Source organism: Poecilia latipinna, unplaced genomic scaffold (genome assembly GCF_001443285.1).
Source record: "Poecilia latipinna isolate Pla-1442-1.1 unplaced genomic scaffold, P_latipinna-1.0 Scaffold58, whole genome shotgun sequence".
NCBI classification, from domain to species: Eukaryota; Metazoa; Chordata; class Actinopteri; order Cyprinodontiformes; family Poeciliidae; genus Poecilia; species Poecilia latipinna.
Window position 1 is genome coordinate 81,038 of NW_015112674.1, and position 9,905 is coordinate 90,942.

General features: G+C 39.0%; 2 protein-coding genes across 5 annotated transcripts in view; one reads left to right on the top strand and one right to left on the bottom strand.

The window, feature by feature from the left end:
• The window catches only part of LOC106961489 (myoferlin-like), a 38,893-nt gene extending 35,199 nt beyond the window's left edge, over window positions 1-3,694 (bottom strand). For all 3 annotated transcript variants that reach the window (XM_015055271.1, XM_015055260.1, XM_015055254.1), the window contains exons 1-3: window positions 3,395-3,694; window positions 2,784-2,839; window positions 2,535-2,626 (exon numbers count right to left, since the gene is read on the bottom strand). In XM_015055271.1, the coding sequence (XP_014910757.1) occupies window positions 2,535-2,626; window positions 2,784-2,839; window positions 3,395-3,482 (236 nt within the window). In that variant the 5' untranslated portion in view covers window positions 3,483-3,694. The remainder of the gene's footprint in view (window positions 1-2,534; window positions 2,627-2,783; window positions 2,840-3,394) is intronic.
• A 498-nt stretch (window positions 3,695-4,192) lies between these two features.
• Window positions 4,193-9,905, top strand: part of fam20a (FAM20A golgi associated secretory pathway pseudokinase) — a 35,485-nt gene continuing 29,772 nt past the window's right edge. The window contains exon 1 of one of the 2 annotated variants that reach the window (XM_015055303.1): window positions 4,193-4,341. In XM_015055303.1, coding sequence (XP_014910789.1) covers window positions 4,241-4,341 — 101 coding nt within the window. In that variant the 5' untranslated portion in view covers window positions 4,193-4,240. Of the gene's footprint in view, window positions 4,342-4,421; window positions 4,443-9,905 lie in introns of those variants that run through there. The other variant, XM_015055310.1, reaches the window with a different exon arrangement.

Genomic DNA, 9,905 nt, shown 5'->3' on the forward strand with positions numbered 1-9,905 from the left:
GCGATGAACTATAGAAAGCATAGTATCCTCTTTCTGTTCTGCTGCATGCAGCTCAGTGGTTACTGTAAACATCAGCCTCCACTTGTTTCCGTTTCTCTGTTCTCTTTCCAACTTGTTGCACAGAAACATGTCTGATCACCAGTGGAACCACACAGCCAACAATCCAATCAGACCCACTGTGCTGTGTGTGAGTGAAGGCATCCTTTATATGGAGGCTCTCAACTTTGCCTAGTTTTTACAAGTGATAGTTTCTTGACCCTTCAGTAGCTCACCTTGATCTGCACTTGCACATTGGCAGTCAGAGTGATCTTCAAAGTAAAATTGATACTTGCATGGTTCTTTAAACCAAGCATCCAGTTGTGTTCAGGATTTTTGAAATAAAAGAGTCAGGTTGGACTTCTGTGGCCTACCCTAAGGAGAAATGTTCTGCCCAGAAGGAAGTGAAGGCATTCTTGTGCATTTGACAATGGCCAGCAGCCCTGTTCTGTTTCTGCTATTAGCTTTTTAGTCACACACACTTGGCAACAAGGAAAGACCACAGCTCTCAGCTGCCTCCATCGCCTCAAGGCCAGAGAAACAGGGAAACCCTGGGCAGAGCTAAAAGACTGAGGGGACAACCCTGAAATAATTTAATGTCCTGTTATGGGTTCCGTCTTTTCCTCTCTCTTTTAGCCTCTTATGTGTGACTGCTATCAGTCACACATAAACAGACTGAAACTGATTAGACTAACCTTTAGGGAGGGTACAGATCACAGAGAAGAAAAAAAGCTAAACTCTACAATCTTTGCCTCACTTGGTCACATCCCTAGGTGAGCCAAGTGTGGCTCCAGCACTGGACGATGAATGTAACTCTATATCCATTTCTACGACATGTATGGCTTAAAACATTTGATCATGTTTCGGCATCATCTCATTATTTTTCAAGGTAATTTACACTGAGGGGTTCTGGTCAGGTCCTGGGTAGTGAACAGAGACAAAATTAACTCCAACAGTCCCTTAAATTAAACTTTGAAGTTCAGCTACTTTATACTACCGAATTAGACTGATCTTCAGATCAGCCTGTCCAGCTCAAAATAACTTCTCTTAGGATTGAGAAAATGAGGCTTTTGACCTTGAACAGAGGAGAAGTTAGAGAAATATCAGTGGATTAATGTCGCAAAGAGGTTGGGTTTTAGAAAACAGTCCAGCCATGTGGAAAGAGACAAATTTCCTGATGACTTCCTATTCAGGTCAGTGTGTCAGAGCTTTATTTTTTCAGTTGCCCCGTCTTACAGACACTTCCAGAATTATTCCTGAGGAAACATGGTGGATCCTAACCATGGTCGGGTGTGTATGCCATATGAAAAAGGAAACCCGCTACAGACCCCTGACTTACAGGATTAGAAGGGTGTTGGTTTCAGCTTCACAGCATCGTATTTGGCAACATATCTGCTTTAAAACATAATATTCTTCTGATCTGCTAATGTGAGTACAGTTGCTGCATTCTTTAAGCCACCACAGAAACAATCTGGGTTGTCCATTTTCATGCCAATGCTCAGATCCCATTGGGGTAATTAAAGGAATTCCATTCTCATGCTTAAAACGCTCTGGATTCAGAGCTCTGATCTTTCCTACAAAGACATGCTAACAATTACACGTACAAGATTCTGCACCACAATGCTCTTTAAAAAGAAAATCTGGTTATCAAGACCAACCTGTTGCCATGATAACAGGAAATAACCCATTAGCAGCTGGAAAACTATTTCAGAGAAAGCACTGCTCCCCTCTGCCAGCACAGTTTAAATCTTCTGGGAGTGTGTCAGGCAGGACAGCAGAGTGGAAAACTGAGCTCATGCTCTGGAAACGCACCTCCCTCCGAATGACTGCCCAGACACAAGGGAAACTTTTACTCAGCAAAGCACATGCAAAGAAAATTTGGATACAGCTTTACATATTTTATATTTATAAAAACAATTCTCTAACTCTGGGAGGTTCTTTCAGTATCAGACGAGTCTTTGTCGCCATAACTAGTGATGGTCAACAAGGATAGAAAGTCTTTTGTGGTTGGCACAGATTGGACCCACATGTTTCTTTAATTAAAAGGCAACATCCAGTTTATGGCTGTAGTAGTTCACAGTGGTCGAGTTTCTTCCTGTTTGCAGCAGAAATTTTCAGCGTTCTGTAGACAAATCCAACTCAGACTGAAAACTAACAGAGAGGCATTGTTACTCAGTCAAATTCTGTCATCCCACACCGTCCAGCAAGTCTCAGCATGGTGAAGTGGGTGTGATCGGGTGGATTCAGCCAATAACTTCATTTCTCTGAAATTGTCAAACTTTCCTTGAAAACTATTCATTAATCTCATTAATGTGTTTGGAAGACAAATCAGTGCTGCAGAGAGGAAGAAAGGTTTTCTAAAAACTCAGATTGTACAACGGCAACTTTAAGGTTTTATCAAAGGAAAGAGTTGATGCCGACTACCTCATTACTGAAATCCCTTTGTTGTGTAAAACCAACAGCAAGCCCAAGAAGCCTTCAGGCTGTATTTAACTCACTTATCTTTCCCAATCGTCTCGTAATCTTTCACAACCACGTCTAGCTGTGAGCCGGAGTCCAGCGGAACGCCTTTTAGATCAAACTCCAGCACCTGAAGGAACACGAAGAGTAAATACTGCTGTACTGGGACAATCTCATGATGATATTAAACTATTGATTGGTGTTGCTTTACAGTGAGGGGTCACTCTGATGGGGTCACAGTAATGATGTGCTGAGTTGGAGGAATGATGAGTGTTTCTGCTGATTACCTCATTCCAGACAGGGTTCACTTCATTGTCAATCGATTTGGTTTTCTTCTTCTCATCTGGAAGAGAAACGCTTCATGAAAACAGGAAGGTTGTCATCGTTGACAGATGATGATGAAGATCATCATGGGAGGAGTGCCTGAACCCAGGAAGCATCCTGCAACACTTGTTGATTGACATCAACTTTAGCTCAACTAGAATTATCAGGATTTAAAACTTTGACTCAAACATCTAAACGTTTCCACTACAGTTACAGTAATTTTGTAGCTTCAGGATAATTTTTTCCATAATTTCCAGCTCGTTTCTCTTAGTCATCACAGTCGTGAGGGTGTGTGTGTGTGTGTTCCTGTAGATCCAGGATCAGCCACTCCCCAGCTGGCAATTTTAAAGTTTTTGTTTTACAACATAGGATCCTGTTTAGGTCAAATTAGCCACATGTATATCTTCAATTTAGCATTAATGAAATGTATAAATATAGCACATCAATCATGATCAAGTTTTAAATAAATATTTGTAATTTCTTTCTTTAAATTTCACCTAACTTTTTACAAAAACAAAATATTGGCTTTCAAATCAGTCTGAACATGGAACATTTGCCTTGAAATGAGACGTACCTTTGAAAGTCACAGAAACGATTGGGTCAGGACTGCCGAGTTTCTTTTTGGGGAGACCCGTGGCAGACTCTACTATGACCCGCAGCATGGCAGCGAACAGGTAGGACAAAAAAATAAAAGTTAGAAAGAAAAGTGGTTGTAGAAAAGGGAAAAGCTCTACAGGAAGTCCAGTTTCGGCATCCTCATTGCTCCATCACCGAGAAGAACACGAATGAACGTTTTATTTGCAAGAGTAGTTAGAGGAGGGGGGAGTGAGAGGGCGGGTCATGAGATTCTAATTATCCAGACTACAGGAGCTGCTGCCGGCGTGGAGGTCCGAGGAGGAGGAGGAGAAACGTGTCCGAAGCAACTGCCGCTTTAAATATCTTACTAATTAATTAAATTATGTCATTATTGTTGTCAAATCCAAGATTACACAAAAACTAACCGGTTAACTCGCTCACTTAAATGTGTTGTCATTTGACTCCATCTAGCGGTCAAATTGGGAAACGCACCACTTAAAATGTTATACAGAAATGAGTAGAAAAAAAAAGATTTTAACGTTGTAACTGTTGATCAATAACAGCAGAGGATCTCAAAAAATAATGACAAATGAATAATTTAGGCATCACCACAGGAATTCAAGATTTTAATTAAATAGTTGTTTATTGTTCTAGGTCACTGAGCTGCTGTTTATGCCTGAGCGAACTGCAACTTAACTGGAGTTTAATTTGGGATTTTGGAAGAGGGCGGTTGGTAGACCCCAGAAAAACTCACCAGACATCAGCAGCAGCTGAGGTAAACACTATTGATGCTCTATTCTAACCCCAAACACAGATCTGAGTTCTTCTCAGTCTCTCGCTGCTGATGCAGTTAAGGATTGGACTATTCCAATTCAAAGCTCTCACATGTACATCAACATTTCCTGTTCTGAAGAGGCGGTTCTGCCTTCCAAGGCGGCTAATCAGGTAATGCACAACAGCTTGCTGCCCTTATGTTAACTGGGTAGGGACATTTTGGGGCCTTTCAAAATAGAGAATAGCTGAAGTAGAACAAGATTCGCCAGCAGGTATTTATCCATCTTTTACATTTTTACAAACTTTGTGTTTTGGAAATGGAATAAACTTTATTCAGATAATCTGGATAAATATTGCCTTCATTGCATGTTACCCACTGGAAACATTTGACCTTTTTTTCCTCGGTAACTATTCACCAAATCTCTACGACCGCAATAATGATACCTTAACTTTGTCTGAGGTTCAGTTCCTCCAATTAAGGGGCGTTTCCTTCCGGACAAATCGCGACCGCTGATTGGTCAGTTGTTGATAAACCCGCTGTACTGATTGACATATGACGTCTTCTCCATTCACTCTTGTTTCACTTTTAAACTTAACTGGTGAAATATATTTACATTTCGATCATATATAAATTTATTGAGATTAATTTGTTTAGTTTTTCAAGGAACTGAGCAGCAGATCCTTCCAAAAAATGTTAGCCCTTTATTGTACTGTTGCAGAACTACCACATGGGGGCGCTGCCTTCTCGCGAGAAGGCATCGCTTTTGCCGTAAAGGTTTTAACCTCCGTAAAACACTGTAAAGTCAACAACGTTTTAATTGGTTGACATCAATATGTCAACGTTGTTTTACATTTTCATATTTGATATGGATATGTTTCAACTATTCGACTATGATCACCTTTACCTTCACTACTGACATTTGACATTGCACCAAAACCCATCATGTATGGGTAGAGATTAGTCAGGTAAGAAAAAGTGTGTTCCTGAAAGTGTCGAGCAAAGAAAATCTACACCATTCCACCAAACTTCAGATGTTTCACTACATCCTGTTCCATACATACGCAGGTAGACTGTCAGCAGCTGTGGATGAAAAAAACTGAAGGGAAGCTAAGACGTGTCGCCTGCCAAAATGTCATTCAGTTGCTCACCTTTGCTTTGTTAGAAAGGATAACATTTCAAAAACTCCCTGTAAGAGCTAAAGCTGACGACACCCAGGAAAAAGTTCTGGTTGCTGTGTGCTGTGAAGTCAGAACCTTGACCTGGGAACAACATCAAACACAACCTACCCAGTCTGAGTTGAATAGAGGCCAATTTAACCTAAATTAACCAATAATGTGTTACTCACAGGGTGCAAGCAGTCTGAAGAATCAGATCAAGCAGTCCAAAATGGAAACCAAGGCTGGGTATAGTAGAAAAATCAACTAAAACCCATAAAAAAGTTGTAAAGAGCTAAAATCTAATTAATAATTATGACTATAATTCTCATTTAATTCAAAAATACTTTAAGCCTAAAGGTGTAGCTCATAGTATTTAAGGTTCTTCAAAGAGTTATTGTTGATGGCTGTGGGCAGGAAGGATCTTCCGTAGCAGTCTGTGTTACAGTGACATTGAAGAAGCCTCTGACTGAAGATACTGTAACACAGTCTCCTGAAGAGGATCCATAATTTCCTTGATTTCATGAAGAATCTGTCTTGTATCATCTTCTCCAACGGTCCCACAAACAGAGCCAGATCAGAGCCAGAACAGAGCCAGAACAGAGCCAGAACAGAGCCAGAACAGAGCCAGAACAGAGCCAGAACAGAGCCAGAACAGAGCCAGAACAGAGCCAGGCTTCTTCATCCTGGGTGATGAGAATAGGACAAATGTTTATTTTGACACATCTTCATTTGGCTTTGGACTGAAATGTAACTTAGTAAAATTTGAATGAACTTGATTTTTTTTGTATATTTGCTCTATATTCTTTGCAGATTGTCACCATGTTTTTGAATAAGTGGAGGAACATTCCCATCTACTCTTTCCTTTCACTTCTGGTGGCTTTCCAAAGCGTTCCACTGCAGGCCGCGTGGAGAAATGTGACAGCAATCTAACCAATATATAAAATAACTGGCTAATTTTCTATTTACCTCCACCTTTGCATGCTTCCAAAAATAAATCTGATTGGCTTTCATTTCCTTGCAATATTTACTTTTTAATTGTTTTAGTTGTTACAATTGTATTTGTTGATGCAACTGTAATTCTTCATACTTCCAGTCATTATCCTCAGGTTTTCAGGGTTGTTTATGAAAACCTTTTGTCAGTTCTGCCTGTTAATCATTAACCTACACATCGGAAAATGTCAACAACTGGACAGCTGGAGGTCAGGGTGACTCTGACCTGACATGTAGAAAAGTTATTTTAACCAGCCTCAAATGTTGTTGCTATTTTCTAGAGCATATCTTGATTTAATTCTGTCTTGAAGAAGAACTGCTGATTTTTCTGATGGGAGGGCAGACATCTTGGTAGGCAGTGAGTGAAGACATCACTAAACTGGGTGGTGATGCAGCTTTTTTATGGACTGCAACAAGTTTAGAATTAAGACTAAAACTTCTAAATATTTATTTAGGTTATCAAAATAAATGTTATAAAAATTGTTTATGTTTAGATATAAATTTTTCAGTTTGTTTGTTGTAAATTTTAGGGAGTGAATGTGCCAAAGAAAGTTAATGAATGATATATTTCATTATTAGTGTTTCAACAGTCTGGCTTAATAAAAACCAAACATGTGAAGCTCAGTATTCTTGTTAAAAATGTTAGCAGCGTGAACATGCCAAAGTTCACTAGATTTACAACTTTTGGTTGAACCTCATCTGTCTTTCTTTTTTTTTTTTTTTGCTCTTTTTCTTTCAAACTCACAGAAATAAACCCACAAATTTGCATGTTCAGACACTGATCCTCATTTTGCAAATATGCAAACATCTGTGAGTTCAGTCTGTAATTTTCATAGCTTAAATTCCTCTTTAACTTTTGAAACTTGTTACTTCAGTTTGGCTTGTGGTTTGGCTTTATTCCTTTATGTGCTAAAGAACAGTAGTAGCATTCATTATTTTATGCTTCTCAGCCACATTCTTGTTTCAGTTATAAAAAAAAAGACACACACACACCCCCGCACACACACACACGACTGTGCTTGTTTTACATCCATAAAACTGAAGAAATGGCATGAAGTCAGCAAATAGTTGAAATTACAAATACATTTAGTGGTGCAGCTGCTGAGATCAAAAACATGTGTGGACGGATTTCTGACCGTTCACCTGCTGAGCCTCCAGATGGACTGACATTACGAGCTCATGAGAGCCCAGGGGAGGAAGTGGACTTTTTCTCCAAAAGCTGTAAAAAGCAGTATGTGTTCATTCAGAACATTTCTATATGTTGGGGGACAGCAGAAAGCACCACATCAATTCTGCTCTATCTTGGCTGCTACATACAAATTTCTGCACTATTTTAGAATTGTCGTTTAGTTCAATTTATTTTGCACAATTGAAATACAGATCATATATATTAAGAAAAAATAACAGTAATGATAACAATGCAGGAAGAAGCCGAAGCCCAGTGGGCTAACATAAAGCCTCCACCCAAACGGCATAGAAAAAATAATATCATCCAAGAATAATCCTTTATCAGTTGATCATAAATTTATGAAATACAATCATTTAAAAAGAAAACACAAAAATACATATAAAATTTAGTAATGGAAATTTAAATGAAATATGTAACAATATTTAACTAAGTACAGTTTTAAATGACGTTTAAGCTCTTTTATAGCTAGAGTCTGCCTATAAAGAGTTGTAGGTTTTGCAACGGCAGCAGAGGAAATGAAAAAAGCTGTTCAGTCCATTTTGATCAAATTTCCGTAAATTGTAGTCGACCAAGAGTTCTGGATTCAATATGATGGAATGACACATATCTTTTTATAGTCTGTGATGAAGTGAGAGCTCTGGAGGAGTCAGCTGTCTGAAAAAATAAAAACAAACCGTCATCCTGCTACCACTTCCTGGTCTCTTCTTCATTGTTTCCATCAGTAACATCTGGCTGATCATGTGAAAAGTGTTTCCATTACAGTTTTGCTAAATTCATCTATTTCAAAACAGCCCATAAACCACCTCATCCTAACACAAAATCTTTTCCTTTTTTTTAAATTTTTTTTTTAAATTGACGCGTTTCAATTAAGCAAATTTACTTTTGAAATTTCATTTTCCTCAGTTCTATGGTTAATGGAAACACAGCTATTGTATTCCTGGTAAAGATGTTGTTCAGTTCAGGACTCTTCTCTTTGTTCCTGTTTTGGTTCTTTCCCTCTTCGTAGCGTTAGCTTCCTTCATGGTCGAGCTGCTGCGTTACATTCAGTACGGTCAGATGTTAGAGATCAGGTAAAATCAGATCCAGTCATTTCAAACTTAAATTTCATGTTTGAACAGTTGTACCAAGCAAAGCGCAAAACAAGGACTGGTTTTTACCAGCCTACTACTGAACTTGTGTTCACGTTTAGAATTTTAAAAACATATTCTTATCTTCCTTCTCTCTCTGAATTCACTGAGACTCTGTTGCTGAGTCTTATGTTCTTTCAGTGTTGAGCTGCAATAAATCAGATGAGAATAAAAGACATCCTGGTGTCGTCACCAGGCTGGTTGTTCTGGAAGGAAGACTTAAGACAAGAATGTTTAAAGGAAAAAACAGAATTATACGCCAAGATTCATTTGAAATAAACCTACACCAGCTGACGAGCGAATGTGTGAGCTGAAGTGATCCTCCTGCTGTACGACGGGTTAACACAAAGCAGCAGTTCAGCCGGCAGCGACGCTGAACCGTCGACTTGGCCTCCAGCCGGTCCGATTCTTGGCTGGCCACAACTATGTCTCTTTCCAGATCCCATCTGTGTTTAGCGGTGAGGGATTCAAACGCTGTGTGACCGCTGCATATGTGTGCGAGCTTGCATGGGAGGATTTGTATGTGTGTGTGTGTGTGTGTGTGTGTGTGTGTGTGTGTGTGTGTGTGTGTGTGTTTGTGTGTCAGTGGACCAGGGCAGCATTGTCTATCTGTACAGGCTTGATTTTTTTTTTTTTTCATTCAAACAGAGAGTGGATTAAACTGAAAAACTTCAGGAAAACTGAAGCAAAATAAAGTGCTTTCAGAGGATCAAATACAATAATCATGTACATGAATGTCATATTAATTTTTGGTTTTTAGTGATGTATTGGAGCCTCTCTTTTTCCATTGTGAAATTAAGTTCAATTCAGTTGAAAAATACTTTATTTATTCTAAAGAGAAATAAAATGCTGTCCATATACCTTCAAAAAGTTGCTGTGGATGTGATACTGAAGGCAGGAAGGATATCTGGTAGCAGTCAGTGTTGAAACGAATCTGAAGAGGCCTCTGACTGAAGACTGTTTCTGTATGACATCTCATGACTGTTATAACATGCAGTATGCATTTAGCAGAGGTATTTTGCATTAGCATGTCCTGGTTGACACCATCAGTTTTTTTCAAACTCGAGTCAGAAAACAGTCTTGCAAATCTAAAATAACTTGATAGATTTAGTTTAGTTGTACATAAACCAAAAAGCAGAGACATCTTGACATTCTGTGTTATTTGTAAATAAGATGCTTGGTCAAAACTTTTCTATGGTTAATGATATAGACCCTTTTCACATGACGTCACACAACCTCCGTTTTGGCTCGAAGCTGTGTATCCTTAGTTC